We start from the raw sequence: 17,026 nt of genomic DNA on the forward strand, positions 1-17,026 counted from the left end.
GAGTTCTGGGGGACATTTTAGGGTTCCCGACTAGCATTTTTGGGATGTTGAAAGAAAATTTATGTTCTGGGGGGCTATTTTGCTGTCTTGGTGGCCATTTTCATGCCCTCGTGAGGCATTTTGGGGTCCTCTGGAGCTATTTTGGGGTTGAACCCTGTGACAGTTCTGTGATTCTGTGATTTAGATGGCAAAATATTCTTCAAATCACTTAATCCGCCACAAACCTAAAACCACCAAGTCCACCACTAAACCATGTCACTAGGTGTCATGTCTACACATCATTTCAATCTCTCCAGGGATGGGGAATCCAGAGTTTCTCTGAGCAGCCTGTTCCAGGGCTTGACAAACCTTTTTGTGGGCTTGACATTTTTTCCTAATACAGTTTATTTTTGAAAAAAAAAAAAAAAACCCAACAAATTTTGAGACAAAAGTTGGGTGACCAGAATGGTGGTGAAACTGCAGTATGTGTGTGTGTGTATCTGTATATATACACATACCAACCTCATGCATATATTCCTGCTTTGCACTCCAAAGTAACTCCAAAGAGTGGTGTTTTAGTAAATGTGTTTGCTCATCTGAGCTGTCGCTGAATCCGTGATTGCAAGTGTATGCTTTTTGATGTCAGAAGCAGGGCTTGGCAAAGTAGCCAATATTGTTAGTATTTACTAGAAATAATTTGTTGAGCACTGTAAATGTTTTACAGACAGACTGTCAGACCCTTAACCACCTGAAATAAAAGTCATTCAGGGAATGACAGTGTAAACACAAGGAAGGTGTAATGATACCTGATGAAGGTCTCATAGACCCTGGACCACCTAAAGTAAAAGTCATGCAGGGAATAAGAGTGTAAACACAAGAAGTTGTAATGGTACCTGATGAAAGGTCTTGCCTTCCTTAGCTGATGTTTGCCTATGTGGCTGTGGATTCAGCTGGACTGTCTGGCCTTCATCATGGTCACTGTCTTTCAAACCAGACAGGTAAAAGCATAATTGAGAAATGAGTAAGTTTTGGAAAATAAAGGAACGTCTATGTGAGATTGGAGGGATTAGCTCCTACAACTGCTTTGCTTGTGTAGCAGCAATTGACTTCTCTTGTGCACTAGCTGTGGGATTACCCTGTAGGTTTTTAGAATTACAGAGTGGTTTGGGTTGGAAGGGATCATCAAAATAATCCAGTTCCAAGCCCCCAGCCATGGGACGCCTAGTAGATCACGTTGCACAGGGCCTCATCCAGTCTGGCTTTGAGCAATTCCAGGCATAAAGCCTCCACAGTTTGTCTAGGCAACCATTTCCAATGCCTTACTACCCTCATGGGGAAGAACTTCATCCTAACCATGGGATGGCTTGCATTGGAAAGGACCTTTCAAGGTTATCTAGTCCAACCACCTGCAGGGACATCTGCAACTAGAGCAGATTGCTCAGCACCCCAAACAACTTGATCTGGAATAGCTCTAGGGATGGAGTTTCATAATGTCCCAATACACAGACATTACTATGGACATGGGTGGACTGCAAACGTCGTCTTCACAGAACCATAGAATTGTCAGGGCTGGAAGGGACCTCAAGGATCATCTGGTTCCACCCCCTCTGCCATCAGCAAGGACACTTTTCTGCTAGGTCAGGTTGCTCAGAGCCTCATCCAGCCTGGCCTAATCTAGGTCTGGCTGCTTCTGGCTTGAAGCCATTACTCACCATTTGCCCCTTGGGTGTACTTTAAAACTAGTAGAAGCCCTCATGCTTAATAATTGAACTTCATAGAGCTTAATGCTGCTAGGGCCAGTTTCCAGAAAGAGCTTTCATTACTTCTAGTCTTTGTGTCCTTAATTAATGAAGAGCCCACAGACAATTTTAGACCTAACACTTGGGGTGCATCCAGAACCCTACAGTGAGACTTCAGGGCGCTTTTTGGTAGTGCTTTGTAAAATACAGCGGTACCACGTTCTGGTTAAGGCCTGAAAGAAAAGGATAGAAATTAAGTGAATTTAAGTAACTCAGATATTTGACTACTGTATTTTGTATATCTTAACTAAAGAATCCTCTCACAGTTTTTCCATGTAGAAATAGCTGAAGTGTAGCTACAGTCAGTTGTTGATTGGGGATCTAACAGACAAACTCTGGGTTGTGATTGCTGTGTCCCTTTGCAGTTCCTCTGCCCTCCCTCCTTCTTTTTTCCCTTGTGTTGAAGGTGAGTTTTTAAGCTCGGTACTGTGCCAGAGGTGATTGATTGCCTTTAGAGAAGACAGGCTGTCTGAACAAAGAGAAGCAGGGGAAATAGTTGCTCTGTAATGCTGCAGAAGGAGCCAGTCGGGCGCATTGAGCACTCACACACAGAGCAAAACTGTCTGTTGTGATAACCGAAGGGATTTGAAAGTACAGAGTTACAACAGGTGTTGTACAGATTTTTCACGGTGTGTGTGTGGGGGGGAAGTTGACTTGTAAGCAGAGTCTTCGGTGGAAGGTTAAAAGGTCTTTTTGTTCTCTTCAGTGCTGCATGTGGTTGTGTAGCTACAGTTCCTGTCCATAGGCTGTCCAGGGCTGGGGCAGTGATTGCCCCCCTGTGCTCAGTACTGGTGAGGCCTCGCCTCACATCCTGGGTTCAGTTTTGATCCCTTACCCAAAGAAGGATGTTGTGGTGCTGAAGTGTGTCCAGAGAAGGGCAATGAAGCTGGTGAAGAGTTTAGAGCAAAGGTTTGAGGAGACTGAGGAGCGACCTCATTAGTTCCTAGAGCTCCCTGAGAGGAGGCTGGAGCCAGGCAGGCATCAGTCTCTTCTAAGTAGCATGAGACAGGACAGAGGAGAAACAGCCACAAGTTGCACCAGGGAAGATTTAGGTTGGACATTAGGAACTATTTCCTTGCTTAAAGAGTGGCTAATCTCTGCAAGAGGCTACCCAGGGAAGTGGTGGAATCACCATTCTGGAAGGTGTTGAAAAGACATGTGGCTGTTGTGCTGAAGGTTTAGTGGGTTGCTGGGTTGGCAATGCTGGATTTACAGTGGGACTTGATCATCTGAATGGTCTATTCCAGTTTAACTGATTGTATGTTTCTGGGAGCATCAGAGTCAAAATGAAAGTCATCTTTTGTTCTTGCTTTTTGATATGCTGTGGCAGCAGTGGAACTGCCATTAGGCTGTTGCAGTGTGGTTTGACAGGTTAGGAGAGAAAAAAGCAGTTGAAGAAGTGGGTGTTGGAGCTGCACAATGGGTGGGGCAGGAACAGGGAGGATTGAAGTAGCAGAAGAAATAGATCGAAAGGGGATTAAGGGAGTGGAGGCACTGATGCAGCCTTGCAAGGGAGGGAGATGTAGAAATTTGGTGAATTCTTGTGTCCTCGATAGTCAGAGGGCCACAGGGTAGCAACACAGGTCAGAGAGGCTTCATTTTCTGAACTCGGTGTCTTGATGTGTGTTAGGTGTTAGGTGTTGTTAGGTGAGTGGTACAGAATTGGTCCAAGAGCAGCCTGTTAGGAGGTATCACAGGTGGGGAGTCCTTGCAAAGAACCTACAGAGGCACAAGAGTTGGACAGGAGTGTTTCAGTATGTCACCTTGATCATGCCAGACAGCTTCTAAATACCTTAGGTGTCAACTGCTATGAACTGAAAATTGCTGAGACTTGTTTTCAGCTGCTTATTTTTACCTCTCAGTAGACCATTTTGTATTAGTTTGTGGCATGGGAAAAAAACTCCTTAGAAAGTCTTCCAGTGCAACTAACACAGTTTGGATGCAAGGCACTTGTGCTTATGTCTGTGTTTTTATTTTCTTCCTGCGTTGCATCTTGGTGCCTTTTAGTAGCCTGAGAGCTGAACAAACTTAACTGCACCACTTGTTGCCTCTAGAGAAAACCTTAATTCTGACTGCTGAGGTTCAAATACAGAGTTCACCAGGTTGTTGTGTTTTTTCTTTTTCAAAGTAGTCTCTTAACATCTAGATGAAAATGAGACGAGGCTGTGTGAGGGTTTTTTTTATGTGCAGCAGTTACGTTCTTTTATCACGGTTAGACTTTTCAGAGAAAAAGGCAAATTAAGCTTCACTAATACCTTTTCATCCCTAAGAAATATTTTAAAAAATGATTTAATGAGCGCACAAAGTTTTGGGTAATGCTGATAGCAATGATGAGCTCAGTACTAGGTTCAAAACCATGAGTTTCTTGCCTTTTTTTCTAAGAGAAATATTGGTATGAAGACCAAACCTTCTGGTTTTTAAAAGCTTTATCTTCACACTCTACCTAAACAGCAAGGTGTTCAGCAAATTGTGCTGGGTCTGGGTCTTTCATCTTTTTGCACTACGAGGAGAGGCTGAGGGAGCTGGGATTGTTTAGCCTGGAGAAGAGGAGGCTCAGGGGTGACCTTATTGCTGTCTACAACTACCTGAGGGGTGGTTGTGGCCAGGGGGAGGTTGCTCTCTTCTCTCAGGTGGCCAGCACCAGAACGAGAGGACACAGCCTCAAGCTGTGCTCGAGGTGAGGAGAAAGTTCTTCACTGAGAGAGTCATTGGACACTGGAATGGGCTGCCCGGGGAGGTGGTGGAGTCACCGTCCCTGGAGCTGTTCAAGGCAAGGTTGGACGTGGCACTTGGTGCCATGGTCTAGCCTTGAGCTCTGTGGTAAAGGGTTGGACTTGATGATCTGTGAGGTCTCTTCCAACCTTGGTGATACTGTGATACTGTGAAGAAACACAGCAGCACTTAATTTGAATCCACATGATGGGTTGGTTGTTGTTTTTTTTTGGGTTTTTTTTCAAAATTAAAACGAAAGAGCAAAGAAACCTGTAACAAACAAAGAAACAAACAAACCCACACACAAAAAGAACCTGAGAAATAGCACCTCGGGTCTGAAATGACTAATTGTGCTTTGGTACATTAAATTTGGATTTAATGTTTTGCAGCCTTAATGCACTTAGAGATTTTGTGAGACATGTTTATTAAATGCTTTGAGATGCTTTAGGGAAGCCAACACATAGGTAGAAATTCCTATTTTAAAGACAGTTTGCAGCCAGTATTTAATAAATTAAAATTACATTTGGAAGGCAAATAAATCTTGTGCTTTCTGAGTTTGTCCATTAGGAAATAATAGCATTCATCTTGGTTGAACTGTGCTGGTTTGTTTCCCCCATAGGAAAACTATGAACGAATGAAAGCTCTGGTAACTGAACTCCAAACGCATGCAGAAAAAATCAGATTGGGTAAGCATAATAGTCTTGATTGTGGAACACTGGTTTAAACTGGTTCAAAACCCAGTTTTGTTCTTGGGGTTTTCTTGTTGGTTGGTTGGCTTTGTTTGTTTGTTTGTGTTTGGTTGGTTTTGTCTCCTACAGCTCTATATGTTTATTTATAATCAGTTCATTCAAATACAACAAGTTCACATTCTTCAGCCAGCAAAAGAAAAGCCTCTGAGGAGACCTTCTAGCAGCCTTCCAGTATTTGAAGGGGGCTGCAAGAGAGCTGGAGAGGAACCTTTTACAAGGGCACATAGTGACAGGAAAAGGGGTGATGGCTTCAAACTGGATGGATCATGACTTAGATTAGACATTGAGAAGAAATTCTTCCCCATAAGTGTGGTGAGACACTGGAGCTGGTTGCCCAGAGAGGTTGTGGAGGCTGCAGCTGTGGAAATGTTCAAGACCAGTTGAATGGGACCTTGAGCAATGCAGTCTGGTAGGACTAGACATGGCAGAGAAGTTGGAATTGGATGACTTTTAATGTGCTTTTCAACACAAACCATTCTATGAGTCTGACATATTTGCTGGATTTTAGTAGTCACACTGCCATTTTAGCTCATTTGTTTAAATCTAGATTTTCCATCTTCTGTCAGGTGCAAACCTTAAAAGGTTTCAAGCTAGCTTGGTTCGTAATTCAGGGGGTTTTATTTTTAAGAAACACTAGCTATGTGTTTCTTAAAGTATGATAAATACCTGCAGCATTAGCGCTTCTTTGTCTCTCACACCAGAGTGTGTTAACCTTTTTTTTTTCATGTGTGTGCCAGTTGAATATCAGAGCAATTTCCTAATGCAGGCAAGTCCATAAATTACTGGAATCAGACATCAAAGAAAGCAAGGCTGATTTAGTCAAAGGGACAATTAATTTCATTGACAGAGAGGTAGAAAGTAAGCAAATAGTGAAAACTGGATATTTTGAGTCAGTTTATAATCTGTTAAGATCTTAGTAATCAATGGATTGTATGTTTCCAGTGGCAATACTTTTAATATAGATGGAGATTATGAATAAAAGGCTTTTAGTGATACTTGTTGCTCTTCAGCTGATGTCTTGCTTCACCCAGTGCTGCCTGCTTTTATAGCAAACTGGGTTTCAAAGACTTGCAGGCAGAGAGAAGCAAGCCTGTAATAGGTTTAAAAGACTCAAGTACTGCTTATCGTCATTTTGACTTGCAAAACTACCTGAGCTAATTACAATTGACTATAATCAACGTGGATGGTAAAATGAAAATGGTTTATTAGTGCTTAACTGTGCTGCCGGCAGTTACACATGCAGCTTTAATTCTCCTCTTCTTGTGTCCATCATGATACTGTTTGTCTCTCTTCTCTATTTATTACGTAGTGTAGTTTTACTTCACAGCTTTAGAATGGAGAACATTTAAGATGATGTGTTTGGTTGTTTTTATAATGTGCTTCTCTGGGGTACAATTCATCCCTGCATTTGTTCCTCTAAGAGGAAGCTGAGGCAGAGAGGTTGGACTAGATGATCTTTTGAGGTCCCTTCCAACCCCTGACATTCTGTGATTCTGTATAACCCCTATCCCATACCTGAGGCACAGAGGGCACTCTCAGCAGGTTTGCTGAAGGTACAGAGCTGGGAGCAGTGGCTGACACCCCCTCAGGCTGTGCTGCCATTCAGAATGCCAGGCTTGGACAGCCCAAGAGCTGGGTAGAGAAACCTCACGAAGTTCAGCAAGGGCGAGCATAGGGTCCTGCATCTGGGAGGACCAACTTTCTGCACAGGACAGGTGAGGGGTTAACATGCTGGAAGGCAGCTCTGTGGAGAAGGACCTGGAAGTGCTGGTGGATTAGAAGTTCCTCTTGAGCCAGCAACATGCCCTTGTGGCCAAGAAGGCCAGTGGGTTCCTGGGGTGTGTTAAGAAGAATGTGGCCAGCAGTATGACAGAGGATTTCCTCCCCTTTTACTTTACCCTAGTGAGGCCACATGTAATTGTGTCTAGTTCTGGGCTTCGTAGTTCAAGAGAAATGAGGGACTACTGGAGAGAGGCTACAGAGATGTTGAGGGACCTGGAGCATCTCTGTGAGGAGGAAAGGCTGAGAGCCCTCGGGCTGTTGAGCTTAGAGAAGAGCAGCCTGAGAGGGAATCTTCTCAATGCTTATCAACATCTGAAGGACAGGGGGCAAGAGAATGAGGCCGGACTCTATTCAGTGGTGCCCAGTGAAGGGCAGACACAAAGGTCAGTGGGTTCTGTCTGAAACAGGAGTGAAAACTTTAGTGTTAGGGTTCTGGATCCCTGGAGGCAGCTGCCGGGAGGGGCTGTGGAGTCTCCTTCTCTGGAGAGACTCCAACCCCCTCTGGCCATTACGATCCTGGGCAAGCTGTTGTGGGTGCCCCTGCTTTAAGCAGGAGGATTGGACAGGATATTCAAAGTTCCTTTCCTACCCCTACTATTCTGTGATACCAAAAGCTTTGGACAACTCGAGGTAGACAGTGCCAGCTGCTTACCCCACATCAACTGAGTAGGTTACTTGTAGAAGGCAATCAGATTTGTCAAGCATGATTTGACCTTGATGAATGCAGCCACCTGCTTTGTTTGACTTGTGATATCCCCAAGAGAATTTGTTCATAGCTTTCCCAGGGAGTAAAGTAAGACCAATGGGCCTGTAATTTCTTAGGTGTGGGATCATGGTGGAGGATGTGGAGAAATTGGATGAGAGTGTTTGGCTCTGTGGGTGGACAGAAAGAATTACGGGATTTAAACTCAGCCTGGATATACAGACCTAACGAACAGACTGAATCAGGAATAAATTGTGGGTTTTGTGGCATGCCTGACAGGTAGGAAATGATGCATATAGTGATGAAGGAAGGAGATGAGAAAAAGAACTGGAAAGGTTGGCTTAAAAGCTCTGTTTCTGTGATGTTTAGCTGACAAAAGAATTTTGAAGCCTCAGAAGTAATGTTAGCAAAACAGCAGCTTCTTTACTTTGGGCAAGAGAGACCATTTCAGAGTGATGAGGTGGATCAGTGATCTGTCTACATAGAGAGACAGTGTTTGTATCAGCTGTCACAGAGAGGCTGTGGTGTGTCAACAGATCTTAAGTACTGAATGACAGAAAGCTCCAGAGAACAAAATATGATTTAGGATGACCTCAAGTAAAGAGTTGAAATGAAGCAAAGATAAACTTGATAAATGCTATGTGTCTGAACTCTGCTTACTCTTTTGGAGTGATATAAAGAGTTGAATCTTTAAAGACTGAATTCAGCTTAGCTATTTTGAACCAATTTGGGGGTCTAGTTTTTTGGGTTTTTTTTATTATTATTATTTTGAATTTTTTTAAATACTATTTTTTTCTGTTAAGATTTTGCTGGTGTGTTTGTGTTTTAGAATCATAGAACCATAGAATTTTTGGGGCTGGCAGGGACCCAAAGGATCATCTAGCTCCAAGCCCCCTGCCATGGGCAGGGACACCTCATGCTAGCTTAGGTTGCCCAGAGCCACATCCAGCCTGTCCTTAAGAACTTCCAGGGCTGGGGCTTCCAACACCTTCCTGGGCAATTTTTTCCAGTCTCTCAGCACCCTCATGATGAAGAACTAATTCCTAATGTCTAATCTGAATCTCCCCTCCTCTATATTGGATCCATTCCCCCCAGTCCTGTCAAAGTCCCTTAACAGCTTTCTTGTAGCCTCCCTTCAGATACTGGAAGTCCACAATAAGGTCTTCTCGGAGCCTTCTACTCTCCAGACTGAACAACCCCCAGTTTCTCAGTCTGTCTCCATAGGGGAGGTGTTCCAGCTGGGTACTCGTCCCAGTACTGTTCCTCGATGGATACCTTCTGTTAATTGCCAAGTAGTGAGGGAAAGTTTCAGACAACTGCATTTATTAAAATCTTTATATCAGGACTAACTATTGAAAATTTGGAGGGAAATGGGGAAGGATTTTTATCTGTACCTTAAATCTGTTTGAAGTGGAAACCATTATGTATTATATTAAGACCCATACTTCAAAACCTGAGAACTCTATCAGAGCTTCCATTCTAAGTTTTAATATAAATGGTGATTTATCTATCTTTGTCTGTAGTAAATCTTAAAAATGTACTATTTTATCACAGGAGGTGGAGAAAAAGCTCGTAAGCTGCATACGTCCAGAGGAAAGATGTTACCCAGAGAGAGGATTGACAGGCTTATTGATCCTGGGTAGGTATTTTCTTTCCTTTTTTTTTGGGTAAAGGAAAAGGTTTTCTTTTGCAGATAAGTACTGCAACAAGATTTTTTTCTCTTTGGTTTCCATAAATGCTGTCAAATAACACAGCTGAAATTTCCAAAAGCATTCTTTAAAGCACTCATTTATTTCTAAAAAGACCCAAACAAGTAATTTTTTTTAAAATGTTAACCATTTCAGTGAAATTCAGTGGTAAATGTCGGCAGTTGCTTTTAAAAATTGTTTTATATTTGTCATTATCCAGATCTCCATTCCTGGAATTCTCCCAGTTTGCAGGTTACCAGTTGTATGGTAATGAAGAGGTACCAGCAGGAGGCATTATCACAGGAATCGGACGAGTGTCTGGGTGAGAAATTCCAGTGATCACATTATTGATGGTAGGAGAAGGAAAAAGGTATTATTTTGTTCAGTTTCCAGTATCAAGCTGTGAGCATTTCTAGTATTTGCTTTTTGACGTGCGAAAAAGTGTGGGCACCTTAATTTGTTCAGTCCTAACTAAATGGAAGTGGTTTAATTTTTTAACTAGTGTATCCTGTATTAAAGGGGAGCACACATAGAGCTCCTGGTGTTCGGTGAAGGAGGTTAGAGGATCAGAAATGCCATTTTAAAGAACAGGAATGTGTTCTAGGCTAAGAATTAGTTTTGCTTACCAGGAGCACCTTCAGGACTGTTGCTGAAATGAAATATGCTATACAGAATAATTTTAGGGAGTTAAGAGGCTGTGAAGCAGGACATCATGGTGCTGGGACTGCTGTTAAAATGTGCACTTGAGGAAATGCAGGTGAGGAAGGCTCTTTTTGCCTGTCAGGGCCTGAATTGTCACGAGGTCACAGGATGCGTTGGGAAGGACCTCTGTAGATCTTCCAACCCCCTTGCTAGAGCAGGACCATATAACACAGCCCAGGTTGCACATCCAGATGATTTTTGAAAGTCTCTGGAAAAAGAGACTCCACAACCCCCCTGTTCCAGTGCTTTGTCACCCTTACAGTAAAGAAGTTGTTCCTCATGTTGAGGTGGAACTTCCCGCGCAGCAGTTTACATCCATTGCCCCTTGTCCTGTCATAGGGCACAAGTGAGCAGAGGCTGTCCCCTGTGCCTTTCTTCCTGACCCCCAGCCCTCAGATATTTACTTTTATTTATTAGATCACCTGTCTGCCGCCTTCTCTCCAGATTAAAGAGCCCCAGGGCTCTCAGCCTCTCCTTGTCAGGCAGTGCTGCAGTCTCTTTATCCTTATAGAGCCCTCTGTTGGATTATCTGCAGTAGACCCCTGTCCCTCTTGAACTGGGTGTCGTGGGGGGTTCGTTTGGGTTTTGGGGCAACGAAATATGAGGCCGAATTTTTAAAGGGTTTAAATAATTTGATGTTATATACACAAGGATTCCCCCCTCCCCAAACTTACTTACAGCTACCCCACACAAGTTCTTTGTATGCAGTTTCGAGATTATATTACAGAATGTCTATGCACAGCAAATTGGGAATTTAGCAGAGGTTTGAAAGGATTTAAGGAGAGAGTCTGTGGCATGAAAGTGCCACTGGTAAGCTTTTGAGAGTTATGCTGGCTTAAATCGAGTTTATCAGTTACTCACTGGCCGGAGTCAGTTTTGATGGTCCCAAATATCGCGGGTTTGAATAGTTCAGGGGTTATTGGGGAGCGCTGTCTGGAGCTTCCATGGGTATGGTCACGCTGGGAACGGCGGCTGGAGCGGCGGCTGGCCGGGAGCGCCTTGGTCAGTCCCCTGGGCTGGTGCCGTGGGCTGGAGTCATGCAGCGGTGGTGGTCCCCAAAAGCGGCTGGAAGCGGCTAGGAGCAGCAGGTGGGAGGGTGGCAAGGAGCGAGAGGCAAGATGTGAGGTAGGTAGGTAGGTAGGTAGCAGGGACGCTGTATTGTCCCCTATTATGAGTTTTGACCCCGCGATTGATGGTCCTTGGGCCACACTTCTGTCCAATGAGGGCTTGGCAACAGGCCAAAACACACCAAATAAGAAGTCTAAGGGTCCTGTACCCCCAAATATGGAGAGGCCTCAGGTGGGTTCCCCACCCTAGGCGCGTGAGCTTATGTAACATGTTTACTTCAACCTTCAAGGAGGCAACCCAGACTGGAAGGCACCAAGGCCATTGTGTCCCATTGTCCCCCTTAACTTGTTTACCCCAAGTATAGGTAGGGCAACACCCTTTGGGGAAAGGCAACGTGTCCGGGCATGAATAGGTTCGTAAACAAAGTCATTTGAGGCCTGTGCAACCCTCCACCACACTGGGGAGGCCAGAACTGGATGCAGTATTCTAGGTGAGGTCTCGCAGGTCCTTGATGAGTTGTAGTCTCTCAAGCTTTTTCTGTTTTTAGGGTGGAGTGCTTGATTGTCGCAAATGACGCCACCGTCAAAGGTGGCACCTATTATCCCATCACTGTTAAGAAACATTTACGTGCTCAGGAAATTGCAATGGAAAATCATCTCCCTTGCCTATATTTGGGTAAGTCCCACTGCATAAAGAACAAATATCTGCGTAAATAACAAATATCTAGTTAAGACATTGAAGGCCAGGCCAGACAAGGCCTTGAGGGGCCAGTAAGTGAAATGTTGAGAGTGATCTGTCCCCACGTTTGACTAACCAGATACATGTTTTAGGCACTTTAAAATGTCTTTTCGTCAATACTATGTTACCTCTACAGGTTGGTGACAAGTAGTGATCATAGCTTTCCAGCATTGTCTTCTGCACTGCTGTGCAGCTGAATCTGTAAGATACAGATACAGCTGTGCCACTGTATCACTTGTTTCTTACCCCTTTCTCTTCTGCAGTGCTTGAACAATCCATCCTGTAGCCTCCTCCAGTTTTTATTCATATTACACTTTAATAAAGAGAAGCTTCTTTGCTTTCTTATGGAGTGTGTAGATGTATAAGATGCCATACCAAATAGATAAAGTAAAAAATGCTGGTTTTAATTTGGATCAAGAGATTTTTGCAATTTGGGGTGAATTTGACTGAAGCAGACATGTCATTGTGTATTATTTTGCATTTTTAGCTTAGTTACAGTATCACAGTATCATCAGGGTTGGAAGAGACCTCACAGATCATCAAGTCCAACCCTTTACCACAGAGCTCAAGGCTAGACCATGGCACCAAGTGCCACGTCCAACCTTGCCTTGAACAGCTCCAGGGACGGCGACTCCACCACCTCCCCGGGCAGCCCATTCCAGTGTCCAATGACTCTCTCAGTGAAGAACTTTCTCCTCACCTCGAGCCTAAATCTCCCCTGGCGCAGCCTGAGGCTGTGTCCTCTCGTTCTGGTGCTGGCCACCTGAGAGAAGAGAGCAACCTCCTCCTGGCCACAACCACCCCTCAGGTAGTTGTAGACAGCAATAAGGTCTCCCCTGAGCCTCCTCTTCTCCAGGCTAAACAATCCCAGCTCCCTCAGCCTCTCCTCGTAGGGCTGTGCTCAAGGCCTCTCACCAGCCTCGTCGCCCTTCTCTGGACATGCTCAAGCATCTCAATATCCCTTCTAAACTGGGGGCCCAGAACTGAACACAGTACTCAAGGTGTGGTCTAACCAGTGCAGAGTACATGGGCAGAATGACCTCCCTGCTCCTGCTGACCACACCATTCCTGATGCAGGCCAGGATGCCACTGGCTCTCTTGGCCACCTGGGCACTCTGCTGGCTCATGTCCTGGCGGGTATCAGTCAGCACCCCCAGATCCCTCTCTGTCTGGCTGCTCTCCAGCCACTCCGACCCCAGCCTGTATCTCTGCATGGGGTTGTTGTGGCCAAAGTTCAGCACCCTGCTGAATCAGTGTTCAGCCAAACCCTTGTTTAGTTTTATTTCAGTTTTTATTAGTTTTATTAAATACTAAGATCAGAATGCCTGATGTCCTTAGTGCATGACAGGCAGTATTTCCTTAGCCTAGTTTTGTGGAAATACAAGAGCTTTCTGCCAGTGTTTGTTTTTCATCCTCAATTCCCAATTTAATAACATTTGAATCCATCAGCCAAGGCAAGTCTGTATTCTTGTGGATTGTTTTAAGTTGACATCAGAGATTAAAGACCCTTCTGCTGTCTGCAGTTAAAAAGTAAGGTGGTTTAGTCCTTGCCTGATCTCCTTGGCTTAGCAGCTTACATGGCAGCAGAGAGGAATTAATTGGTGTGCCAGTGAGACACTTGTACTAGTGACGTAGTCAACATAATTGTGAGTCCTGGCTAGCATAAGCACTTGGAATTTCTTGTCCTGCTGACAGGCCAAACGTGCAGAGAATACCAAGAGAAGGATTAGGTGAACTTGAACAGTGTGAGGACTGTGGGGGGTTGTTGTACTGCAACAGAAAGTCTCAGAGGCAAAGGGGGGATTTAAATTTTATCTGTCATTAAAACAAAACCAAAACCCTAAACCAACACAAACAAATAAACAAACAAAAACCTCCCCATAAAAAGCACAAACAAAAAACTCTTCCTTTGCCATTTGCAAAACAACTGTGTGATTTGGGTTTTTTTTTCTCCTTTGATCTGGACTATGAGCAAATTCTACCTGTTTTGTAAATAATACTACATCTATTTAGCTTCCCATTCTGTGCAAATCATAGAATCATAGAATCAGCCAGATTGGAAGAGACCTCCAAGATCATCCAGTCCAACCTATCACCCAGCCCTATCCAGTCAACTAGACCATGACACTAAATGTTTCATCCAGGCTTTTCTTGAACACCTCACAACTTGCTTATTAGTGTCTTACCAGTGAATGATTATGTGTGATCCTTCTTGTGCTAGTTTGAAGCAGGCTAGAATGTTTTGGTGAGAAGAACTTGATTACAGGCTGTGGAAAGAAAACAATGGTGATGTGTACTTCGCTCACAGGCTTGCTGAGATGTATAGGAACAAGAAATAAAAACATTAGGTAACACTCTCGCCATCACTCTCTCTTGGGCGGCTGACTGAGCTACATCTCCCTAACCTCACCCTCCACTTTGGGCTAATCCACTTTGCTTCTTAACCTCTTGGCCAAACCTCTATTCTTCCTTGGGACTGGGGTAAGGTTGAGAGGGGTAAGGGGAAGGTGCAGAGGTGGTTGAGAGCCCCTCCTGGGGACTCGGGTTTCTGGGAGGGGAGTTGTGTTTCTGTATTACCTTTTACCTTGTATATTTCTGTCTATAACTGTGTATACTGTAAATATCTGCTTGTATATTGTGCCAGCTGTAAATACAAGCTTCATTCATATTTCCAGAGCCAGCTGAGTCTAGTCTGGGTGATTTTCAAAGTGGGACGGGGGGACGGGGAACACCCAAACCACCACACTTCTGTTTGAAGTTCTTATGGACTGAAGAGCAGTAAGACATAGACAAGCACTTGAAATCAAGTTTGTTTGATTTTTTTTTATTCTCTCTCTAAGATGTGTAGTCCTTGTATGTTATTTGCCACTCAGACCTAGTGAGTTATTTTACATTTATCTGGTGAGTTACTTTTATCTGTTATTTTGGTTCATTTCAGTTGTGTAATCTAGAGGGACTTTTTTGCAGTCAGTCGGGACGCTGCTGACCATGTGGCCAAGAGAGCCAGTGGCATCCTGGCCTGCATCAGGAGCAGTGTGGCCAGTAGGACAAGGGAGGTTATTCTTCCCCTGTACTCAGCACTGGTCAGGCCACACCTTGAGTACTGTGTCCAGTTCTGGGCTCCTCAATTCAAGAGAGATGTTGAGGTGCTGGAATGTGTCCAGAGAAGGGTGACAAAGCTGGTGAGGGGCCTGGAACACAAACCCTATGAGGAGAGGCTGAGGGAGCTGGGGTTGTTTAGCCTGCAGAAGAGGAGGCTCAGGGGTGACCTCATTGCTGTATGCAACTACCTGAAGGGACATTATGGCCAGGTGGGAGTTGGTCTCTTCTGCCAGGCAACCAGCAACAGAACAAGGGGACACAGTCTCAAGTTGTGCCGGGGGAAGTATAGGCTGGATGTTAGGAGGAAGTTGTTCCCAGAGAGAGTGATTGGCATTGGAATGGGCTGCCCAGGGAGGTGGTGGAGTCACCGTCCCTGGAGGTGTTCAGGAAAAGCCTGGATGAGGCACTTAGTGCCATGGTCTAGTTGACTGGCTAGGGCTGGGTGCTAGGTTGGACTGGATGATCTTGGAGGTCTCTTCCAACCTGGCTGCTTCTATGATTCTATGTGGTTTTTATGCTACCTGAACTGCCTTTTTTCCTCAATGGTAGCTGCCTGGGTGTTTGTTCTAAGGCAGACACCCAATGCCATTTGTCACTGAGTCAGTCATTATTGTGAGCATTTTCTTTAGTGATGGCCTGTTTCACAGCACTGTGTATTGAACACGTTGGAGTTTGACTGGTTGCTGAAGTTGATGCTGGTTATGCGAGAGCAGTTCTGCAGGGGTAGGGGAAAGAGTCAAAACCCTGTTTGATGGTACAGATGAATGCAGAGCATTGCTGACTGCCCTTGCGCAGCTTGAGAATGTGCGCTTGGACTGTTGCTTGTAGATGGATATTGATTACCAGGAACCAGAGTTCTCAGAGATCCTTGGCCTCTCTGTGGATCCCTTTCTAGTCTGGTCTCTTTTGGAGTCTTATGCCATGATGCATTTTCATTATCTGAGAGTGAAAGGTAGCTGCAGTTGGAAACCTCTGCAACTGGAGGGCATGTCATGGTTTGAAGGTTTCTTGGTATGTTTGTTTAAGGTGTAAGGTCTTTGGTACGTCTGTGTAATCAAGATAGGAAAGTGCATGTGCTGCACCTCTCAGTGCTTAGTCTCAGTCTTTGCTGGAACCTGTCACAGAGTTGCAATGGAATAATTGAGTTAAAGTTGTACGTTAAAATATTCTTAGTTAAAAGGTTTAGCAGTAAGATGGATTTAGCAGTAAGATCAGTTTAGGCGTTTGTATAGGGAGGTACAATTGCATCTCTAAGCTGATTTAAATCTATTTCCCTTTGGTATGATTGAGGCGGATGTTACCTGGAAAGGGGGGATGCCACTATTTCTCTTCTTTATTTCAAGAAGAACATGCTAATACACCTAAATTCATGTTATTTAGGTAATATTAGAGGTAGTAAATGTTGTCTGTTTTAACTAACATAGAGATACTTTAGCAACAGCTTCACTAACAGTCATGTTAATGTGTTTCTGTTCACTCCAGTTGATTCAGGAGGAGCAAATTTACCTCGACAAGCAGAAGTATTTCCAGATCGAGATCATTTTGGTCGTATTTTCTACAACCAAGCAGTCATGTCCTCACAAGGAATTCCACAGGTAATTTCCTTTTATTTAGGAATTAAATATACTAATCAGCTTTTTGTGCTTGCTGCCTTTATCTGGTTTCAAGGCTGGTGTACAACCCTGCTTTGTTTTTGACAGCACTCTGTTGTGCTGACCTGATGGCCCAGCTTGAGGGTTGGAGGCACTGTAAGCACAACAACTGTCCACAAAGAAGACATTATAGTTTTGGAGAAGCTGTCTCCTTCCTTGATCTTAGTGTTAATGCCATGACCTAGCTGCTCCTGTCTTGGAGTGGGAGAAGAGACTTGACAGCAAGGTGTATGTATATGGCCACTTGAGGAAGCACTAGGAGATCTCTTGGCACAGTTCTGCGTTTGAACATTCTGTTCAGTGCTCCTTTGGTGGTAACTAGTAAATGAGACCTATATTTTTACACCCGTTT

The 17,026-nt window shown here is 44.2% G+C and overlaps 1 protein-coding gene across 1 annotated transcript in view; it reads left to right on the plus strand.

The window, feature by feature from the left end:
* MCCC2 (methylcrotonyl-CoA carboxylase subunit 2) overlaps positions 1-17,026 on the plus strand; it is a 48,949-nt gene that overhangs the window by 2,594 nt on the left and 29,329 nt on the right. The window contains exons 2-6 of the mRNA XM_064140245.1: positions 5,110-5,176; positions 9,279-9,363; positions 9,633-9,734; positions 11,730-11,857; positions 16,505-16,617. Of these exons, the coding sequence (XP_063996315.1) occupies positions 5,110-5,176; positions 9,279-9,363; positions 9,633-9,734; positions 11,730-11,857; positions 16,505-16,617 (495 nt within the window). The remainder of the gene's footprint in view (positions 1-5,109; positions 5,177-9,278; positions 9,364-9,632; positions 9,735-11,729; positions 11,858-16,504; positions 16,618-17,026) is intronic.

The sequence above is a fragment of the Pogoniulus pusillus genome, chromosome Z, assembly GCF_015220805.1.
Source record: "Pogoniulus pusillus isolate bPogPus1 chromosome Z, bPogPus1.pri, whole genome shotgun sequence".
NCBI classification, from domain to species: Eukaryota; Metazoa; Chordata; class Aves; order Piciformes; family Lybiidae; genus Pogoniulus; species Pogoniulus pusillus.